Below are 24,384 nucleotides of genomic sequence, written 5' to 3' on the forward strand. Positions count from 1 at the left end.
TAACAGGCAGGGTAAAAATGGATTGTCCGGAAAAAGTCGCAGTAACCCTGATTCGAAGGGCTCTGTTAAAATGGGGCTTGAGAGAGAGAGAGACAGAGAGAGGAAGGAAGGAGATCACATACCTTTGCTGAAGCTTTTGCTGCAGCAGCTGCTTTCTTGTTATCCTTGCCCTTTGGAGCTGGTTTGAGGTTGGGTGATGCTGAGATGTCAGCTCCCTCCTCCTCCTCCTCCTCATCCTCCTCCTCCTCATCCTCAAAGGCTTCTAATTCCAGGTCCTCATCATCCTTGAAGTCCTTACCAAAGTCTTCATCTTCTTGGAGATCTGCTCGTAAACAAAATGGAGAGATTACTACTGGGATGTTGCCAGAGAGCTTGCTCCATCCTGCAAACCATCTTCAAAATGGCATGAAGTTTTAGTTTTACATCTAAAACATCTTTGTGAATATTTCATTCTAAGGGACAGAGAAAAGCAAGAAAAATACATGTGCACTTCTAGAGTAATGTCAAAGAGGATTACTAGCTTAGGAAGGTTGAACTGTTTTGCTTTAAAACACATAAGATGAAATATCTACAGCATGGCTACGATTTCTGCAAAAAGTAAACCACAAAATGATAAACAGCAATAATGGAATTGATCAAGTATATAAATTCTGGGCCAAACTTGTGTCTACTTGAGCATTTCATTGATACATGTAAGTTACATTGTAAATACACCTATTGCTTCAAGGTTATTGGGTCTACTGTACTGATAAAAGTAAAGCATCTACTTCACACACTCAATGTACAGTAGGTATAGACTGCACCCGTAGCTATATCATCATGCATGTATGTACAGGAGGCACAGTAGTTGCAAACGGGTGCATATACGGGCCCGCGACACATACACTGTATATCACTCTACACTGCATGTTACATTATTGCATCAAGCAATGTATCATTACAAAGAGTCAACTGATCAAAAGACTGCACAAATGTATGTGATGTACGAACATAAAAATATAGTTGTGATGTATGTTTTTGAGTGGTATACCTAGGATATAGTAAGAACAAAGCTTTTGCCTGGTGGTACCCTTTTACATCTGATACAAGCTACTGAAACAGGAGAACTGCTATTGGTTTCTCACACTGCAGACACGTGATGGAGGCAGTAACCATGGGAACAAGTGTATAAAGGTGTTTGTGCCATTTAACATTACTGAGTACCTAATGCGTGCTGTCCACTGAGGAAGACTGGTCCATTTCCTCCAGAAAGCCTGAATGTGACAGGAGGCTGCAGACCAATGTCCAGTGGTGCCTGGAAAAAGGGAACAAGTCCATAATGTACACAATCTGAATACACGCAAGTACAATCTGTATGTAGCGGGACTGTAGACAAGTATCACAAGAGTTGCTGTTTACAACAGACAGGAGCTGCCAGATCGGGGCAACGTGTTTGCTTAGGTGTGTTGCAAGTCTTTTTTTTTTTTTTTTTTTGACTATATCAAAGTTTGTGTTCATCTGGTGAGATCGAGAGCCATAATATGTGAAATCAGGTGAAACACTGCCATTAAATTCATAAATCTTATGTAAGATTTGGACAGCACTTGCAAACTGTTGCTGTATGCCATTTTTGCTGCTGCACTGCAAACTACAAACATCGAGCTAACGCAATAATTTTTACATTAATCTTGGCAGCATCTCTATCCCTACACAGTGCTGTCAAGAATACACAATGTTAATGTGTCAAGACTTTAAAACATAAGATTGCGGTTGACAAAAAAGAAAGAAAGCAGGTCTTTCCCAGCATAGCAACTAGAATATTCAAACTAAATTCCACATCACGAGAAGTAGATAAGAACAAGTAAGATGTTCTGTTCAACACTAGTTAAGAAGAGAGAGAATTAAAAAAAAATCCTAAACTTATTGATACATCAGTAAAGTAACAGATCTACATTATCACATGGACCACTGAAGCTGAATGCATCATCAATGCTACAGTCATCTTCGCCAAGAATATTAAAAGAATGAATGGTACAAATGGCTGCCAATATTTCACTATCACTCATTTATGAATAGCATCCTCATGCACACTGATGTTTAAAATCTGCTGAAATTTGGACACAGATTACGCAGTCAGGCTGTCTACGTATCCAACATGTACAAAGAAAAAAAAGAGTAACCAAGCAAACTGAGGGCTTTATCTAAATAAATCAACAGCCCAAGGAGAAGAAAAAAGACACACTTATCATGAAAAGGAAAAAAGATAAAAGTGAATACAACCTGACAATATGACTATCCCTCTATCCTTAAGGCAGTCAGCCCCTTGGAAAATGTGGCGTGAATAACTGACACCATTTCAATTCCGCAATTAGCGCTTCTAAATCATCAAAATACTTGTGTGTACCTTTTCATTGAAGGGCAAGAAAATCCTACAACTGTAACTCTGCAGCAATTTCAAACACTAAGATTTTCATGCAAACTCTAAACCTATATGTAAATAGAATTTTTTTCCCCACTGTGTGTGCACATTTTCCCTTTATTTTCATCAAAGCTTTTTGTATTGGGGTCCTCAAAGAAACCTCACATCGTCCACATGGTTCCCGACTGAAGGTTCCGTTTAAGTGTGCCAGCTTAGCTAAACCTGAGAAGCCCAATTACAGGCTTAGATTTCAAACCGTTTCACAGCAACGCTATTCTGGTCTCCACTGCAAATCTCAATTTACAGCTTACGGGCTCCATGGCACCAGCCACTTTTCACAGAGCAGTGGTTTTTTTAAAAAAAAAGTGTTAAAGGCCTTGCAAGTTTCTGATAATTAAATGTTCTTTTCTCAAGGTGAGCTTCTTAAGACGTAACACTACGTGGTAACTATTACTAAATAGATGCAAAAGTCACCAATGTTGCAGCCGCTTTCTCCAGGCCAGCAAGTCTTACACTGTATAACCTATAATTTGCATATAATGGTTTATTTCTTGCAACTCGCTGCACTTACTAGCGACGGTATCAATTCACGACCAAAAAAAAAAAAGGTAAAGAAATATTTTCCAATTTTGTAGTTTCATGTTTGTGAAAAGAGCAAAAAAAGTGCACAAATTTCGACTTCAAGAAATGTTCCACATTTATTGCACTACGTGTGTATGTTCAACTGTAACATGGCTTGCTATTAAACAAGGAAAGGATTATCAAGTAAAGTTCATGTGAAACACAGGGAATAATTTTCCAACTCAAATTTGATTAGCAATTTGAACAGATGAACAATATTTCAAATGATATCCTGTACACTTCTACGGAAAAAAAAAACTGCTACACAAAAGATAGTTTGTGTAGCAGTGGTGGAAAAATGCAAAGCAAATTGTGATGCGATAATAGGAAAATTATTCCCTGGAAACAAGTGAAATATATAGCAATGTTTGACCTTGCCAATGACGATATAAGACCATTCATGGAGCAGTGGAGAATAAACTGTAATACAACAAGGTCAAAGTAACGGATGAATACAAGGAGGGAACAGAAAATGATGTTTTGCACGCAAATCTTGTTCAGCCATTACTATTATGATGGCCTCCAGTTTCATCCAGATTACATAAAAAAGAAAAAAGAGAAAAAAAGAAGAGACCATGAGCGCTGAGGATAATTTCCTGCTCGTCACAAGAGGTCGAAGGGGAAATTAATTAAGGCCTGGTTTTGTGGACAAATTTGAAGAGGAAGGAAACTAAATCTGCTTTATGGAGAAAGCTGACACCTTGCTTAATCAGAGTTTTCCACTATTGCAGAGGGTAAAGGAGGGGTAACACCACCGGATCGGTGGGGTGCAGGGCGTTAAAGGACAAGTTCACCTTCATAGATGTGTGGGTTGAGTGAATGCAGCAATATTAGTAGAACACATCAGTAAGAGTTTGAGCAAAATCGGACAATCCGTTAAAAAGTTATGAATTTTTGAAGTTTCTACTCAGTCAGATGAAAAGACTAATATAGCTTGTGATGTCACATGAGTACAACGATATAAAGAAAGAATAAAGAAAATTCAACATATTTCCATTTTTCTCGCATAACAAAAGAACATTGGACTTCTCTCTTTCAGAAGGCAGGGGGAATAATATTACCCTTAACATACGTCAGTAGCAAGTCGAAGAAATGTGCACTTTATCCAAAAAGTAAAGTTTTGTGAAATTCTCTCTTTATTTTCCTTATATAGTTGTACACATGTGACATCATACACTGTAGTAGTCTTCTCTTCCAGCAGTGACTGCACAGATACTTAAAATATTCGTAACTTTTGAACGGATTGTCAAATTTTCCTCAAACTTTCACTGATGTGTTCTACTAATATTGCTGCATTCTCTCAATCCTTATGTATATGAAGGTGGACTTGTCCTTTAAAGAGAGAGAGAGGCAGCGGTCTGTGGGCACAATGGATGCTGTAATGGTGTTTGTGGTTTCCTGATCAGTGCTTCCAGTGGTTAGGCTGGGATCTGATTAACATCGGAGGGTGATACTCCATCTTCAAATTCCCCTCCCGGAGGACATTCCACAAGATGTGGTTGGTACGAGGGGAGGGGGAAGGAGAGCCTACTAATAGGCCTATCACATATCATGAAAACCAAGTATGATAATCATGAATGACATGTATTAGGTTCACCAAGGTAAACACTGGACACATTGACACTTGCAGTGAAACTTAGTAGGAGCTTGCAATTGAATAATCAACCATTCTTTCTCTTTCTACACATTGTACAATCATAGATTTTTATTCTTGGGGGTTCATAACTTTTTTTACAGTACTATATGCATTAACTTCACATGGAAGGTAAGCTCCATCAATGTGATAGTCATAATGAAATGCCAGAAAGAATATAATTTAAAAAAAAAATTGCCTTTATGTTGAGTGTAGTATTGGCATCATAATAATTACTATTTTGATGCTCAAACCAATTACAAATTACAGTGATTTTGACCTGTCAGAATAAGAAAAGTTTAGCCACAAAAGAAACATGTGGAAAGAGGCATAACACGACTCTAACTTAACATGTGTGCTTTTGGAAAGTCAAATGCAGGTTTTTTTTAATAACTGAACTGAATTTCTTGTGTGCTAAAAAGCAAAAATTACTTGAATGTAAGTTATCTCATAAAACACTTATTAAACAGGGCAATAATGCAAACACAGAAAGAATCAATAATGTACTCCTGTAAAATGTCCCTTTCAGTGAGAATCACCAACTTAATGAAATACAATATTCCAATTTTGGAATATGTTAAAAGACCTTTTACATACCTGTAGCTAATTCTCAACGTTGTACAAAACTTAGTTTAAGTTTCTTTATTACTGGACAAAACATTCCTTGGTTCGTATGAACGAAACTGTGATAGTTAACATTTGTAAAGTTTCTAGCTGTAACTGTTATTGTCTTTCTTTAAAGAAAAATTTGTATAATGAAGGGGAAGAAAGAAAATAATTACTTTAAATTCCCTACTTAATGGAACTGACCACCATTGATTACAGGCACAATCCAAATAAGACATGAAATTACATTGTATGTCACAACTTCATTGACTTTTGCAAAGATTATGACTACTACCTTCACAATTTCTGCGAAGAACAACAAAGAAACATTTTAATTCAGTAGCTTTGTCATATTTTTATTTATTAATTTATTTACTTATCTATTTATTTATGTATTTATCTATTTCTTATTGCAATTTCAACTGGTAAACTATCACTGATCTTTACTTAGGTACTTCTTTATTCTTCAAGCTAACTTGACCATGGGAAGGAGCTGGATTTTTAAATCCTAAATTCCTTATTCCCTTTAACATTGACAAAAACCAACTATATTCATTGTTGTTGGGGCAGTGGTTGGTATTGTGCTCGGCTCCAAACCACGTTTCCATACGCTGTCCTCAGACGACCACTGCAAGGAGGAACGGCTCGCGGCGGCATGTCTCACCCCTTCGTCTGCGGATTAGCGCGCGGAGCTGACACCTCTTGTGGGCTCGGCCATGCAGAAAAACTGATTAGGCGGGCCCAGCGGTGATCCACTGCTCAATCACACGCAAAACATTCCATCTTGCCTCATATTCATTCTCATTTCAAATAAAGCTTTCACTTTTTTTCCCCTCTCCTTTTTCCCCTTCCCCTTTTCATTTTGTGGCCACAGGTTCAGCGACGCAACAGGGAGTGGTACTATTAAATCTGGATTCAAATTCGCGGAGCATATTTCTCCTCTCATGCCCCTCTCTCTTTATTCTTTCAGCGGACAAGGAGCTATTGTTTGTGTGTCAGCTAATCACACCTTATTAGCTTGCTTGTGGGGGCATTATATCCAATCCAAAGAAGGGCACAATTACCCTTTGTTGCATGATAATCTCTTTAGCACTTTCAAGTCCCTATGTAATACATCACGCAGGGATACCTTTTATGTTGTTTAAAAGGCGTCATAATGCAGCAGTGCATCTTTATTTAACCGTAAACATTCGGAGCAATTTCTAAAGCCAGATCTCCTAAAACTCACTTGGACTAAATGTCTCTTCTGCTGCCGTCTGAAGATCCCCTTTTCCAATAATCTACGATGACAAAAACTGGTCTATCAACACTGAAGCGTTAGACTGACAGAATCTCCTAAACTGTCTCTTGTCTCTTTTATCAAACAAACATTCATAACACTTTCAATACTAGCCCGACAAAGAAATAGAAGAAACAGCAGGCATTTCTTTTTCTGGAAATACCATTAGGAAGAGGATCTGTTGGCACATTCCTGCCAAGATAAGTGGCATTATTGTGAGGGAATCTTTCAAAATAATGCCTCTGGCACCTTTAGGTAAGGGGCTATAAAACTGATGTCCTAAAGAAGACTTTAAATTAGCTCAACTCCGGGCCTCATCACACCACGGAGAAAACCAGACACAAAATCCAACACAAGAGGGAGCTATTTTTCAGAATAGTCCTACCTGCATGCCTGCTGCTATTTAAAGTTTGGGCACAAGTGTTCCATGAACTTGTTGAATTGAATTATTGTGACAGTTTGAGACACTAATTCCAATTTACTGATTCCAATTTATTGATGTTGCCAAATTTGTTTCTTGTGCATGTTTTCTCCCAAGCACAAATCTATTTCATATACAATTGTGTATCTGTGAGAGTGAGATTTACTTTTAAACTGTAATTTGCGGTGGATTATGAGCGTGTTTCTACTGAGCGACGAAAATTCGAGGTGATGCCAGCCGATGTGTGGTGATACCGGCCGATGCTGGCCGATACCGGCCGATGCGTGGTGACACCTCGAATTTTTCCTCAGTAGAAACAGATCTGGTAGTGGCCGATGCCGGCTGATGCGAGGTGCTCCGTCGTCCATCTATTGAGGTGGTCGATGCGTGGTGACGCGAAGGACGATTCTCAGTAGAAACACACCGGGTAGCGAAATTCTTGGTGTATCGGACGTCTAGAATTTCTCCCCGCGCTTTTCAATCGGTTCATCGCACACATGTGTACAAAATACGTGTGTACACACAGCAACCGTGTTCGCATCATGCTTTGTTGGTACCAACTCGCTTGTGTATGTGTTATAGGCCCTATACGTTACGTTACATGTGAATTGTGGCATTCATCGCCTATTGTTCGCGTGATTAACAGCCTAACTTATTGCATTACTAAGCCCTCATCACTTACTTGATTTTACACCGCGTTATTTCATTTTATATTGTCTCGAATCGCGAGAGTACCACGTTAGTATGTCGCAGCCTTGAGAAAATCTCAACTGGACCCTCGATCTCCAAAGATTTCTCATCAGTCAGTGGCAGGATACCAGTATGTTAGTTCGGGGTATATTGGATGGGAAGACGAAGAGAAATGGCTAATCAAAAAATAGCCGACGCAGTTGTAGCAAAGCAGGCAGAGTTCGGATGGTATTAACAGGCAGTGCGCGCGTGACCCAAATCTGTGACTTAAAAATACCTGACTTCCGGAATCGCCGCATTTGCACGTCACCTTTGCATCATCTCGTATTTTATCGCTCAGTAGAAACAGCTCGAGTGGTCATAACATACGAGGTGCTGCGTTGGACAAAATTCGTGGCGATACCAGGGATGTGAGGTGCTCTCAGTAGAAACACGCTCTATGTCTCCTACAAATTTTCAGGTCATCAAGAAAAACCTTTAAAACAAAATATTACTAGTATTTTCTCTCTTCACCTTACCATGTTTACTCAGCATTAACATACAATAATTTATTACTAGTAAATAGAAAATTAGGCTAAGTTCTGGACATACAGAAGAAACATTCTGAAATGTAGCCCCTTTTCTTTTTTCTCTCTTTTTAATAATAATAATAATGATAATAATAATAATAATAATAATAACAATAATAATAATAATAATAATAATTATAATGGGAGAGACGTGGATGGTCAGGCGTCTCCTGGACGTAAACAAAACACTGACCATGATCAACATGAGAAAATGATTGACAATGTGCAGAGACGAAAGTGGAGTAGAACAACCAACAAAGTTGTAATGAAGTGTTACTTTAAAAGTGAGCCAAGGAAGAGAGGTTATCGACAGCGCATGAAGCGCTTTTGGGACGAGGAAGAACTCTTTGCAATATCAGAGCAGAGATTAGCTGATCAAGTCAGAGCTATAAGAGTAAATCGATGGTTCTCTGAAGTCGAGTTGGAGGAGATAAAGAGAGAGGTGGAGCAGAGAGATACAAATAACGATACATTGCAGAATAATAGACCCATAAATGATAACTGTGCTCCAAATACCACGCTCCACGCTAGTGATGAGGACAATGAACAGATGGGGGCAGATACGGAAGCATCACGAATTGAATTCGAACTCTCTGAAGAAAAAACAACAATAAGGTCGAGAATCTTGGAATATATGACAGATTCTCAAAGAAGAAAGCTACCAGCTCTCAATTCAGTAGACAAACGCAAGCTGATGGGACATGTTAGGGACGTTAACGAAGTATTGGACACCATCGATACCACATGCATAACAGACACAAACGCTCTACTTTATGCTGCAGCCAAAGTTGTAACTGAAGATCTTGGATTTAAAGTTCATTCTAAGCAGAAAGTTAATAAAACTGAACCATGGTGGAAAAGACGGCTGGAGGGACAAATAACGGAGATGAGGGCTGCTATAAGTAAACTGACTGAGAGCGAAAAGAGGCATTGTAAGAAAATCAGAGGACTATCTCAAATTGAGAAAAGGTACAACGTAAAAGAAAAAGGGAGGACTGTCGTCATTGAAGAGCTCAAGCAGCGTGTGACGGCGAAGGCTGCCAAGGTAAAACGATACCAGCAACGTGTAACGCAATTCAGACAGAACAAACTCTTCAAGACGAACCAGAAGAGATTATATGAGGAATTGAGTGGTACTAGACATCACCAGGAGGAACATCCAGACCCAGTCGAATGTCAACAATTCTGGGGTAAGATTTGGGGTATTCCAGTTGAACACAACAAGGATGCACAATGGCTAAAAGATGTCAAGAGACAGCTCAAGCATGTCGAGAAACAAGAAAACATCTTCATTGATACACAAAAAGTGAAGAGACAACTGAGCAAAATGCCGAACTGGAAAGCAGCAGGACCAGACGCAGTGCATGGATTTTGGATCAAACATTTCACGGCAGTCCATGAGAGAATAGCAAAGCAACTACAGCTTGCTCTAGAGAGCGGGGAGGTTCCCCACTGGATGACCACAGGCAGGACGGTCCTCATCATGAAGGACAAATCCAAAGGTAATGTTGCCTCAAATTACAGACCCATAACTTGTTTAAACATGATATGGAAGTTAATGACTGGCATCATAGCGAATGAGATGTATTGCTTCATTGAAGGGAAGGACTTATTCCCTGTCGAACAAAAAGGTGGGCGGCGAGGGTGCAGAGGAACTAAAGACCAACTACTAATTGACAAAATGGTGATGAGAAATTCCAAGAGAAGGAGGACCAACCTGTGTGTAGCCTGGATCGATTATAAGAAGGCTTATGATATGGTGCCTCATTCGTGGATCGATGAATGCTTGCAAATGTTCGGACTTGCAGATAACATCCGAGCTTTACTGACAAATTCTATGAAGGCATGGTGCACAACCCTCACATCGAATGGCAAAGATCTTGGTCAGGTGAGAATACAACGAGGAATATTCCAAGGGGACTCACTGTCACCTCTCCTCTTCGTTATATCACTCATTCCACTTACAAGCGTTCTGCGAAATGTATCGGCCGGTTATGACCTCGGAGGAAATCATGGCTCCCTCAATCATCTGCTGTTCATGGACGACCTTAAGCTCTTTTGTAAAGACGAGAAGCAGTGCGACAAGCTAGTTCAAACGGTTCGTCTGGTCAGCAAAGACATCGGCATGGACTTCGGCATCAACAAGTGCGCTACCCTGGTTATGAAGAGAGGGAGACGAGTGAAGAGTGCAGGAATACCACTCCCTGATGGAAGAATACTACAGAGTTTGGAGGAAGGAGAGAATTACAAATACCTCGGAGTGTTGGAATCTGATGAAGTCTCGAACAATGCTATCAAAGTGTCTGTGACGAAGGAGTACTTCTCACGTGTAAAAAGTGTACTAAAATCACACTTAAATGGCGGACACGTGATCACAGCTCTAAACACCTGGGCGGTAGCAGTTTTGAGATACACAGGAGGAGTGGTCGAATGGACGAAGGCGGAACTGGCTGGTATGGATCGGAAGACAAGAAAGATGCTCTTGATCTACAAAACCCACCAAATGAGTGCTGATGTCGACAGGTTGTACCTGCCAAGGAAAGAAGGAGGCCGAGGGCTCGTGAGTGCGTCAGATTGCGTTGAAATGGAGCAAATCAGCCTCAACAATTACATAAACAACAGTGAGGAAAAACTCCTTCGAGCCGTTCTGGTTGAAAGTGGAAATAATGTAAACGCCATTGATCCACTTACTTTCAAAAGCCAGAAACGAACAGAAAGATCTGCAAAGTGGAGAGAAAAGCAGCTGCACGGGCAGTTTTGCAGAGAGACGGAGAACATCAGCAGTAATGACACATGGTTATGGCTGAAGAAAGGAGAACTGAAGAAGGAGACAGAAGGACTGATCATCGCTGCCCAAGAGCAAGCACTGTCAACAAATGCTCTGAAAGCCAAGATACAGAAGAGAGATGTGGATGCCACATGCAGGATATGCCGAGAAAGAGACGAGACAGTGCAACATATCGTATGTGGCTGTAGTAAATTGGCGCAAAAGGAGTACAAAAGACGACATGACAAACTGGCACAAGTCCTTCACTGGGAGCTTTGCAGAAAACATGAAATACCATGTGAGAGCAAATGGTATATGCACGAACCACAGAAAGTTTCTGAAAATGATCAAGTTAAAATCCTGTGGGATTTCGATGTTCAAACTGACAATGTCATCCAGCACAGGCGTCCGGATATCATCGTCGTAGAAAGGGCTCGACAGATGTGCACAATCGTCGATGTCGCGGTACCGGGAGACAGCAGAGTAGCCGAGAAGGAGAAGGAAAAGATAGAGAAGTACCAAGACCTTGCCAGAGAGCTTCGCCGCCTGTGGAATATGAGAACGAAGGTGATCCCTATTGTCGTTGGAGCACTCGGAACAACGCCAAAGCAGCTGCGACGGCACTTGGACGATGTTGGTGTGCCAAATCGAGTGCAAACGCTCCAAAAAGCAGCATTGCTGGGGACGGCACGAATCCTGAGAAAAGTACTGGAAGTCTAAGGTTCCAGGATGGAACTTGACGTGATATTAATCTCCAAGAGATATCTTGTGAAGATAGAGATAACAATAATAATAATAATAATTATAATAATAATAATAATAATAATAATAACAAATAGTCTTCACTCTTGGTGTCCAATGTGGGCACTGGGGGATTGTGGATGCAAACTTTGTTTTGTTTGGTTTTGTTTTTTAATCCACACAAACAATTTCTCATCTTGAAAACCTAAGGATTCCTTTACTCAATGATAATGCACTACTCACAGCTTGCACACTTAGAAAAAGAATGAACAGGTAACACAAGAAAAAAAGAAAAGAAAAGAAAAGAAAATAAGAAATGCATTAATTCCCCCCTCTTGCACTGATCATATTTTCTTCATGGTTCCCTGCACATTTTTTTTTTTTTGAAAAATTTGTACCATTATGAGAACATCACTCACAAATTAATCTAATTGACAATCAAAAAAAAACCAAAAACACCTGAACAACCTAAAACCAGAACCTGATATGACTGTTAAACAGCCTTAACCCTAAAAAGATGGGGCTATTTCAGAGGTTTTGAGGACCTGGGGGGGGGGGGGGGATATCATGCCCCCCCAAGATCTCAGGCATGTAATGTCCGATTGTCGCCAAATTCGGCACGCACCTAGTTTATGACGTACTCTACAAGAATGCGTAGTTAATTTTACAAAAATCATAATTTTCTAATTAAGGCTAATTAATTATGCAAATATGCTAATTTTCATACCTTTCTTTCTTTTTTTTTGTGCCGATATGTTTGTCTAGTGATCCCTTAATAGTGAAATATGTGAAAGGAAGTTGTTTAACATGTATTTGTAAGAAAACGTATTGTCTAAGACTAAAACCTAAGTAATTGATTAAACAATTATACTCGTTATACATACCAAACTCGCATATCTCAGAATTTATGTTAGTTACTGTTTATATTTCTTATGTTTTCTATTGTTTTATTTTTTGTATTCAGACCAATTAATTTCAACTTCAGATTATATTATATAAGCTGAAAAACAGACTGTGCAAAAAAAACAAAAGAAACACATTAGAACCTTGCAAAACCTCATTCATTTTACACATTAACACATACAAATATGCCATTTCTGACTGACATGTGACCATAAAATGTTACGTAATACCATAACCGCTGCAGGTATATATGCAAATTAGGTATCAAAAGATGCGTAAGACTCTTAAGAAAAAAGTCAAGAGGTTTCGCAGTGAGATCTTATTAATTCTGGAAGTTATCACCAAATTTTCAGAGGGGGGCCATGATGTCCCCCTGGCTTTTTAGAGTTACAATGTAATAGTGGTGAACAAATTTTGAAAACAGTCCGACCTCTCCTATCCAGACATGCTGGGACTGATGCTCATCTGGATAAGGGATTTGGTCGGATATGGAAACTCAATGTTTAGTACATTCAGCTGCCAAAAATTTCATGCTGCCAAAAAGACTGTCAGCTGCAATTCGTGAAAATTCATACCGTGAAAATATCTCGCTTTACAGTAAGCAATTTTCAGCTGTGTTTTTGACAAACTTTGTTCAATATGCTAGAGTCCTATTCTCCTCTTGTTTCAGCCCCGAATCACTTGCAAATCTGCAACTGGATGAAACTTGCTTTCTAGCTTTGGAGTCCCCCCACCTGACGACTTACGCTTTCATTCAGACCGGCTTTCAGGGACAGGAGCGGTTGTTTTATCGGCTCTCCGTCAAAGTTTACCGTCTCTACCTCGATGATATTCCTTTCCCCTTCCTTGGCTCCACTGCCAAGAACAGCCTGTTAAAAAGAACAAAAAGATGATGAAGACAAATCACAGTGTGAATGAATACCTTCATTCAACAGCAACAAAACGGAGGAATTTAATCAAATCTGTGATTTCGATGAGAGCTGCTGGACATCCCTCTGGATAATTTCAATTTATGATATTATCATGCCATTCCAGCAGCAGTTCGGCTCCTTCCAAGTAAGCTTTTTACATCAATCTCTCGGGTCTGGTTGTAGGGGAGAGAGATACATTTTTGTGGCAGGTGCAAGACTTTCCTACAAAGGGACAGAAGAACTGCGAACGACAGCCTTCAACTTTAGGATCAAGCATGTGCAAATAAAAACAAACACACAAACAAAACAAACAAACAACTCTTTCGGCACCCCTAGGGGCAGAGGGCTTTAGTTGCCAATCAATCTACATTGTATCATACATTATCTCCAAACATTCAAATTGATTACCGGTACCTTCCTTTAGTCATAGGCATAGGCAAATTATCTATCTGAATACTTTAAATTTTGGCATTTACATACCTTGGAAGTGAACAATAGTGTACAGATAATAATGGGGGGCTTTTTTTTTTCTTTTTGTTGCATGATTTACAGTAGCTCTTTCCTCTCTTCACTTCTTCTTCCAAGTACAGAATTGTTCAATCAACATAACAACTGGGCTGTCATACAGTATGATAAACAGTTCTGTGTCCAGGAAATTACATTTTCCCTTCAAATAATGAAGATAATCAAAAGACATGCAACTGGTATCTGCACACAAGTTACTGCTCCTCCAATTAATTCTTTGTTGCTTTGATTATAGCACAGAACATAATCACGCATTACACACAAAAAAAAAGAAAAAAAAAAGACAAGTGAAGAAATCAAACACAAAATTTGTCAACTATATCATGTATTCTTTGCATGATACAAATGGGAAATAAAACTGTTTGAGCATAAGTTTAAACCTAAATATATTTTTTAATCTTTCTTTGCTGAAACGCACAAAAGAATCTGAATCAACAATAAGCATTGATTTATCATATTCCATGAATACTTTATTATAGGACTTAAAAAGAGATACTCTGTATACTCACACACTGCATTCCACAATCATGTCAACTACAAGCTATCCTTGCAAGTATCTGAGGTGAGCCACTAGATGCTGAATACAATTCAAGCACCAAGAGATGGCGCTAGACCACTTTCAAGAGAAGTTGGCTCTTCATTATTCATTTTTATGTTCCCTGGCAGCTTTTTCATCAGTACCCTGTCGTCCCTCCAAACTTGACTTGTTATATTAAGTTTAAAGCTCCTTTTAGATCAAACTTCATCTGATGTCTACAAGTTTTCTTTTTTTTCCACGCACTGTAAAAGCATGGAACAATTTGGCTCCATTTACTATGTCCCAAAAGGACCATCCTAAGTTCAAACATGCCCTGTCTGAGGACCCTTCCCTCTCATTCTTTCTCTGAAAGTCCATCCTCTATGCAACCTCCAGCTAAAACTCCACAGGAGATGTTTAGGAGGTCTACTTATCCAAGAAATCCAAGAAAGCAACCCCTCTCTGGCATAGCTACGACACCTATCATTAAAGGGATCGTATAGTTTTGGTTGAGACTTAATTTTAAGTTTCTAACATTTTTGGGTGAGATAATGAGAAACCTCTTATGAAATATGAAAGAGCATGTAATTCTATGAGGAATTCAACATTTAGTTGATGAAAATTGGTTTTGAAATGGCTGAGATATCCAAAAAAGAGCGATTCTAATAAAGTGTGGGACCCACACTTTATTACGATCGCTTTGTTTTAATTTGATTTTGGATGTTTCAGTCATTCCAAACCCGATTTTCATCAAATAAACTTTAAATTCCTCTTAAAATGGTATGCTCTGTACTATTTCACAAGTGTTTTCTAGGTATCTCGCAAAAGTTAAAAGCCCAATTCTCATCTCCACCAATACTGTACTATCCCTTTAAAGTCGAACAGGAAGGCCATTGTGACACAATTGGGATCAGAGGGATTATAGGTTAACTCTACACATTGACTAGTATTTTCTAGACATTAATGCCAGTTAAGGAAACAAAGCACAGTATGGGTTAATCACACTCATAGTTCATTCTTTGATTGCCTGTTCATCTGAGACTCATTCCATTTTACATTTTTTTTTTTTTTTTTTTTTGATCATCACCAAATCAAATTATGTCCCTGAAGCTTTACCTTTCATCCTTGGCTTTTGAACGAGGAATACCAAATCTTTTTGATACAACAAATATCCCACCATTAAATCATCAACAAATGGGCATTTGACAAAGTGTCCATTCACATAAGAAGTGACTGGTTATACAAGATCTCCACCTTCACCTGATGATATGACATTCATAGCATCTGATCCCACATTAAAGCCATGATGAGTCCCCTGCTGAAAACACACTTTCTGTTCATTCTATGATCCCAAACTTAACCCGTTGAGGACTGGCTGATTTTGCTACAACACGCATTTCCCATACACACCTGCCCGAGTATACTCAGGACTAGTCTTCAATGGGTTAAGAATAATGTACAGTTGTACAAGAATACCTCTCTCAAGACATGAAAAGCTCAAGATTGACTTGGTTGACCCATCTCACATATTTTGAGTCCTCACACAAGATCAAAGGGTGTGACTTATTGTTAGTTTTGAGATGCATGATCACAAATGATATACAATGTAGCACCTCTTCACAGTGCGACCTAGGCATGGAATACAACCACTCACTGACATAAATTCAACAGATTTAAGGCCAAGTAAAAAAAGAAAGTAGTTTCTCGTCCGGGTTTTTTGAGCAAGGCGATGAGGGAGGTCCTTACTATTTGATATCTTACTATTTTTTCGGGGATTGTCAAAATGAAAGTAATATGTGTTTATATGTGTGATATAAACAACTTATCATTTGAGTGATGCACAAGTTAATACCAAATCTGCGTATATTGCTGTTTATGCATGACAAGTATACCAATTTAACTACACTTTGACTGTATTCATTCAGTCATATCAAGGGTATGGAAAAAAACACGTTTTTTTAACATAAAATACAGTTGTATACACATTTATGCATCACTTGTTGAACCTATGAATCCAACCATTCCTCTGAAAATGCATAGCATTATTTTTGCCTTTCAACACAACACAAACTTACTGAGTTAAATCTTTTCTCATATGAAAACTTACAGCTGTATTCGCTCAAGAATTTAAAATGCCGCAGACAGTACTGCCAATTGTCAACCCTGTGAAACAACCACCTGATTTCCTTTTTACTGAAAGACAGAATACGAACCAGTTGAATACTATATATTCACTATTTAAAGCCGTTCGCTGTGCACACGTGCGCTTGAGATCGGTTCTCTCCATCACTCCACGATTTTTTTTCCAGCTCCAGAACGCATGCTATGCTGGCTGGCTGGTCTCCTCTACTACAGGGAAACCCCGTTATAACGAGTTCGGTTATAACGAGGAACCGCTTATAACGAGGTGATCGCGTCGGTCCCGTTTTCCTTTGCGTGTAATGACAGAACGAATCGGTTATAACGTGTTCGATTATAACGAGATTCCGGTTATAACGAGGACAATTTCGGTAAATCTTGATAAAGAAAAACATAAGCAATTTGATCGGATATAACGAGGTTCCATTTCTATACCAAATTGCCGCTTTCAAACACGCGACAAATGAAACATTGGAAACCGAAATCTCGCTATCCACGTCTTTTCCCGTTTTGCAGAGAACCGTTCCCTCCATGTTTTCTTCTTAATCACGCGATAAGACACAGGAACACCTTCCGATGTTCCTACTAATTATTAAACATAATCATTCGGTTTTCTTTTTCGCGAGAAACGCGTGCGTGATTTTTTATGAGGTCAGACCACAGCGCAACGAGAAAAAAAATAGATAACGCATTCAAAAACTTTTCATATAGCGACAATAAAATTTGACCAAAAATGGACAATTGGAATGCGTGTGCAACTCATCATTATGTCCTTTCCAATTTTAGTTCCGACTTCCAGTTCTTTTGCTGGTTTTAAGCAAATATGACTTTGGATGATTAAAGCCGAAATAATAAAATCATCGCCCCGATCCCGCCGAGTGACAGTAGCGTTAAAATAGTTGAGTAACGCATGTTAACCTATACTTAATCGGTGCTCAGAAAAAGAAGCAAACGCATTTATTAGTTTGAACAGATCTGGATTTGTTCATTATCATTTAACAAATGATAATTTAAATATGAGTGTGTATGATCAAAGCAGAAATATAATAGTTAGTGAAATCATCGCGATCCTGCCAGGTGACAGTAGAGTAAAAATAGTTGAACAACGCATGTTAACCTACTTAATCGGTGCTCGGAAAAAGAAACAAACGCATGTATTAGTTTGAATAGATCTGGATGTGTTCATTATCATTTAACGAATGATAATTTAAATATGAGTGTGTATGATTAAAGCCGAAATAATGAATGAAATCATCGCGATCTCGCCGGGTGACAGTAGCGTAAAAATTGTTGAATGACGCATGTTAACCTACTTAATCGGTGCTCGGAAATAGAAACAAACGCATTCAACAGTTCAAGAACGGATGTACAAAACGCGAAGAGATTTTCGGAAGAAAATAAAGAACGCATTTTTAATCCCTTCGAGCGCAACGATCATACATTGTATAAAATTACAGCCAAATGATTCATGAAATTATCGAATTCCCGCTGGGCACCAACAGCGTAAAATACCTCGCAAGTTAGCGGTAAACAACGCACGTATGTTACTCTGAAATCATCGCGATCTCGCCAGGTGACAGTAGCGTAAAAAAAGTTGAATGACGCATGTTAACCTAAATCAGAAAAAGAAACAAACGCATTTATTAGTTTGAATAGATCTGGTACAGATTTGCGTAAACAGGATAACAACCTCCCACATTCAATCCTGTCACATATTTTCAAGAACGGTCGTACAAAACGCTAAGAGATTTTCGGAAGAAAATAAAGAATTTTTAATCCATTCGGGCGCAACGATCATACATTGTACATGTGTACAAGACTACAGCCTAAATGATTCATGAAATCATCGCATTCCCGGTGGGCACCAACAGCGTAAAAATACCTAGCAAGTTACGGTAAACAAGGCCTGTATGTTACTCTACACTATATATTTGCCCCCCATATTTGCGCTGGTGTTTAGAAAAAGCTTAACAAACAAGAATTACAATAAAGAATTAACTTATCATTTCAGCCTCTATTTCTTCGTCTAATTCACAAATAATCTCCCTTTATTCTCTCAATAATAACGCTCAATAATTGTGTAATAACAATGCAAAGGATATGTTTAAGTTTCATTGATGGGTATATGACGTCATGCTTATGTTTATCTTTGTTTTTAATGAGTATGGTTATAACGAGGTACCGGTTATAACGAGGTAATATCGCCGGTCCCACGGATCTCGTTATAACGGGGTTTGTGGTTACATTGCGCAATCAATCTAGCAGCACATGAAGCGGGCAACAGGCAACAGCACGAGAGAAATGTACAAAAGGTGCTCAACGTCCTGTCTACATCACGACGTACCGAGTGCGCTGTACATCACAGCCCAGGCCCGCCCATTAAACTACAGTTCAACTGCTTTGTCATTCCTTCTTGCCGAGCTCGCAGTGTGAAATGCATGCGTTATTACATACGCACTACAGAAGCTACAGCTGTACTACAGCTAAGTAGAGGACGCACTAGCGTAATTAGAAATAAGACATCACGATTGGTTAGTGAATTGTTGATTTTTTTTTTCGGCGGCCGAAAAAATAGTAAATATCAAAAAAGTCGATGCGGCAACTGAAAATCGATGCGGGCGGGGAGCGGGCTGGGACGAGAATTATGAATTTTTTGGTATTTTCAGCGCCATTTTGAAAATAGTAAATAGTAAAAAAATCGATGCGGCGGCCAAAATCGATGCGCGCGAGGACGAGAAACTGGTTTCTTTTTTTACTTGGCCTAACCCTTTTTTAGTACAAAGGACTTTGGACAGTTGGTAGAATGATGTGGGGTTTTCTGAGTGTGCCCATTGTCACTCAAATTTCACAAAGGGTTAATGTCCCCTACCTGCTTCAAGAAGAGGAAATGCACAATGGAATCATCATCATCTTCATCATCGGCATACTCAGCTTCCGGGTCCCATTTGAAGATTCTCTTGTCCTTAGACAGCTTGGCACCTGCCACAAAGAGAGAAAGAGGAGAAACGAATGTTTTTGAGTATACTGTATACGCCAAATATTTCGCGAGGTTTTTATTTACGCGAATTTCGCGAGTCAGGTGCTATTCGCGATGTTAAAGACACGCGAAAATATTGACTCTGATCCTGATGTGTATGTGACGTACGCGTGTACATTTCTCTGTTCAGTACAGGACTCCACAATCGTGAATTTAACCACTCGCGAGATCATCGGGAATTCCCAATTCATGAAAATTTAGATATATATATGGCGTATTCAGTATACCAGTAGGAATCTTAGACTCTACTTGGTGGCACTTGCACAACAGTAATGATTTTTGACAAGGGGAACTGGAGGCACATGGCTCCAATACCCATCTGCTATGGCCACGGAAGACATTCAATGAGTCCTAAGCCCCTGTCACAAGTACCTGATCATGACCCTGCCCACACACAGGAAAATTTACAGCACTATTACATGGCATGAGTGAGTTGTCACCAAACAACAAAAATCCAGACATTTTTCTAAAAATCAAATCCTTCTAGTACACTTGAAGGATTTGGAACCTGTGCACGGGTATTTGCCAACAGGTTGAAGTGGATCAGTTGTCAAACTACAGATGGTTTCACGCTTGACCGAATTAAAGAAAAATCATCAATTTGAAAAGGAAGGGACTGTTAGAGGAACAAAATTTTGGGCAGCACGAGTTGTCAACAATTGAACTACATCTGTACGTATTCAAATTCAAAATAAATCAAATTCTGATGTTGAATTTTATGGGCAAAGCGACTACATATGAGACACCAATTCCTTATATCCACAGCCCAAATACACTTCACGATTATTTGTAAAATGATGTCAGACTTCAGTTTCACGGGGCTGTTTGTGCGTGGAGAGGTGAGAGCCGCAGCAAAAAGCACCAAAAATTTCAAGTCGGATCAGCTGGCCGATAGGTGCGGCAGCCGTGCATTGAGCAAACCTGCCGACAACCCTGTTTTGGTGGGTCGCTGCAAATCGGTTGATTAAAACTCGATTTTTGTCCAAAAGCGCTGACAGAATTTTTCTCCTTTTCATCATGGAGAGTGGACATGATTGTGGAACAAAAAATCACTGTGTGAACTTGCGACAATTTATATGTCAGACGTGAGATGGATGATATGTGAACAGGAAGGGGGCCTCGCGAGCATCTCCCCCTGAATGCCTGCCCATAAGGATCCTTCCTCATGAGCGCCTGGCCATGCTCATATAGGCCTCTTGAGCATGGCCGAGGTGCCCATGAGGAGGGATCCTTAATGACTTAAGAGCAGGAGCCCCCGTCATGAGCGGGTTTCCTGGATTTAATTTGAGACCCCCCCCCCCCCCCCCCCCCCCCCCCGTGACCCTGGATTGCCGAGTATTACATAACTTGGAATCTCAGCAATACAGTGAGTAAAGAAATATAAAGGTGTGAATTAAAAAATTATAGTCTTTTCACGGCAATTGTGCACTCTCCAGCCCTAAATTATTGGTACCTCATTCCCCGTACACCAAGGTGATATCCCATGAACCACAGCGCACTGAGCAGTTGGCGATCTTCTCTTGCTGTATGAAACGCCGTTTGACAAGTGATACAGTCACTAAAAGCCCGCCTCACTTACTGCACTTCCGCGGAGCTAGCTGACACATCGAACACTGTGCGATTGCAATATCCCGTGCCTTTGCTCTCCGCTGCACGATTATCGAGCTTTACATTTGTAATGCTACATCACAGAAAATTGCCATGATCAGGCGCAAAATGTGAGAAAGTTGGCAGTAAGTCTGTGATACAACAGCTTCCATTTGCGAATATCCTGTCTACCCACAACAGTTACGTATTTTCATGCCTTTGTCATCCATCCCACAAACCACCCACGTGGGCGAGGCTTGCGTGTGTGATACACAGCCCTGTCAATGTACACAAGTGCGTGCTTTGCACGGCGTCTGGTTGGGGCCGATCGGGCGAGTAAATCGGTAACCTTGTAGACGATATAAACACAACAAACTGACGAATCGGTATAAGATTTTGGATTCTTTTTTTCATTATTTCACAGAATGATTTTGCCAAGGCAGTGAACATAATGTCCTTTGCTATAGGTCAACTATTGATCCCCTTGCTTGAGATAAACGCAGCATGATCCATTCATTTAAAATCATGAAGGACAAACGTTTACCACTGGTTACGTTCCGTTGTGTGCCAATGCTTGGCAATGCACAGTACCCTGTTTGTCTCTTCTCAATCACCCGAGCAGAAAATGTCATGTGGCGTACCGTCCTTTTTTCATTACGCACACTCACGAGTCACGTTGACACATGATACATACAGTGCATCCCAACGATAGGCACTGCCAATGGCCCTAGCTGCCACTGCCGCATATGTGCACTGAAATTCAATGTGCGCTGTGCGTCACTGTATCCCCATAGGAATACGTGTTGTATGCGGGATGATCGTTGTGCTATCACTGCGAATTTTTAGTGCATGTGTCAATGGAAATGTGGAAGGATATTAGTTTTCACTTTGTGTGAACAGACATTTTTCGGTACGTATCGAAAATACAGGATTTTCACTTACCAGCGAAGGTGACAGTTGCCTTCGGAAAGCCGGAATTTCAGCGCAAATTGCGATGATTCGAAAGTTCGTTAAGTTTTGTCTTTGTTTGTCTATTTACCTATATTAAATGCAAACTTCATTATTTCGTTTGACATTTTTGGAAAGCTTAGGTGATGAACAATTTCTTCAATGCAAAACCTAAGCTGCGCCAGCCAGCGCAACGGGTATGTGGCAGCTGGAAGTAGGGCACTGCAAGACAATTTTCAGTCGATCTCGAGTCAAAGTTTGCATGTTGTTGCATTTTCTCCGCGCGCGCGGGAATAAACCCGTGCGTGCGTCTATAGGAGTTGTATACGTTGAAGTTTGCATACAAACGTACAAATGCCATGCAACAAACTTGCCTCCTTTTCATCGTCATTAATTTATATTTGTTGAATTCCACCACAAAAAAAAAAAAACCTAACTTAGTCTAACATTAGTTATTCAGAAATTCCTTCCACCTACATGGGTAGCCGTTGGCACATGCACGCATATCGGTAATGAGCGATTTGACTTTGACATACGCATCGCATGACGCCGAACGCCGCGCCGCTAGGCCACCCTGCAAATAAACGAGTACAGCATAGTCTGCCAGCCGGTACTTCAGGCGATGCCTTGTGCGAAACGGGACTCCCTGATGCCGTGGACGCGCACCCGTCACTATCTAAGCAGGCGCTGAGCGGTGACGTAGCAGACGACGTAGACTTCAGAGCGCACATTTAAAAATACGGAAACGCAGAAGGTTCGATCACAGCTATCGCGCGATATCAGCAGTGGTTTGTGGTCAAAAAATCAACACGTAATTTCTTGCATAAGTGTAATCAAATTTCGGGGTCAGTTTTTACTGATTAAAATCATATTTTTGAAGTTCCAAAGCACAAGGTATGATTTTGTGGTTTTTTACTTTGCAATGAGAGTTCTTTTGAAGAACGTAGAACATTTTTTGATTTCTATTGAATGAGCCTAACTTACCAACGACCGTGAAATCTCACACACACATACACACAGTGCTCACAGTACTGGAACACATGCTGTCGAATCCCCGGTGCCTGGCTGAGTGATAAGTTACATGTTAAACTTAGAATCTACTTCCGTACTTGAATTTGCATGCACTGCTACAATGCTAGCGTAAAATCTCGCATCGTTAATATAGGGGCCCTAAATTGCCCTTTTGGATTCACTGTTCTCAGCCTGCAACAGCACACACACAACACTGCCCAGCCACACACAAATGACATTACACAGACCAACTGGCACTCCACTGATACAGTTTATCACCATCGGCATCAGGGCATCAGAGTAGACGGGGATCAGAACAGTACTACTAGATCTAGTACAGGATTATCGTAGTTTACCATTGTTTACAAGTCAAGTTCTTAGGTATCACTGGATCACTCACCCCAAAAATATTCTTTTGCCATTTTAATTCGATCTTTTTGGTGCTGTTAAACAGTAGGTGATTAAATAATTGGCGACTATGCAGCAGACTGAGCAGAAGAAGCGGTCGCAGTTCGTTCTCCCCCAAGTTCTGTTCTGTAGGTCACCCACGTGCAACGTTTGTTCCTGCTGTCTGTTAGTTCGCGCGGTATGTGTCCAACACGTTGCAACTTATTGCGCAGTGCATACAACATGTGCACAGTACGGGCCATTTAAAAAAGCATGCCAAGAGCGCCACTTCCACTTCCGGGGTGTTCTGTATAGCAACCTCGCACCCGAAAGTATGAGTGGGCACGCGGGAGTTCCTCTAAACCACTACTGCTCGTGTGAATTATCGGGAGCTGCACGGATGCGGTCTGACCGTTCCTCCATTGGCGAAGGATTCTGCAACATGATGAACGGGGAAGCACCGTGAAGCCAACATAAGTTACATAACACACACGAAGTCTCGGCTGAGGGCCTTTGTCAAAATTATGCTACAAAATGTCTCACAAAATGTCTTATAGTAATTAGTGCACTAATCTAATAGTACATACATGTCTGTACATGCACACTGATCGTGAAGGTCATAAAGTGTAACACTTGTAAACCTCATATCTAATGAATGTTGATGTCATTTATCATTTCTTTTCAAAGGAAAAAA

The 24,384-nt window shown here is 40.1% G+C and overlaps 1 protein-coding gene across 1 annotated transcript; it reads right to left on the reverse strand.

Moving 5' to 3' along the window:
• Positions 1-65: 65 nt before the first annotated feature.
• On the reverse strand, positions 66-23,769 carry LOC139739900 (mitotic apparatus protein p62-like). Its single transcript, XM_071650501.1, has 5 exons — positions 23,704-23,769; positions 19,590-19,699; positions 13,375-13,497; positions 1,204-1,294; positions 66-322 (listed from the first exon to the last, which is right to left on the reverse strand). The coding sequence occupies exons 1-5, from the start codon at positions 23,723-23,725 to the stop codon at positions 66-68; spliced, it is 603 nt and encodes a 200-aa protein (XP_071506602.1). The 5' UTR covers positions 23,726-23,769.
• Positions 23,770-24,384: the final 615 nt, after the last annotated feature.

The sequence above is a fragment of the Diadema antillarum genome, unplaced genomic scaffold (assembly GCF_040938485.1).
Source record: "Diadema antillarum isolate AM-2024a unplaced genomic scaffold, OU_Dant_1.0 seq00000821_RagTag, whole genome shotgun sequence".
Lineage (NCBI taxonomy): Eukaryota > Metazoa > Echinodermata > Echinoidea > Diadematoida > Diadematidae > Diadema > Diadema antillarum.

Bases quoted from the DNA above. Each gene is read 5' to 3' on its own strand.
- LOC139739900 (XM_071650501.1), bottom strand. From the start codon at position 23,725: ATGGCAAAAGAATATTTTTGGG. The intron at 19,700-23,703 runs GTGAGTGATCCA...TCTTTGTGGCAG, and splicing joins GGCAAAAGAATATTTTTGGG to GTGCCAAGCTGTCTAAGGAC. The intron at 13,498-19,589 runs GTAGGGGACATT...TCTTTTTAACAG, and splicing joins ATTTCCTCTTCTTGAAGCAG to GCTGTTCTTGGCAGTGGAGC.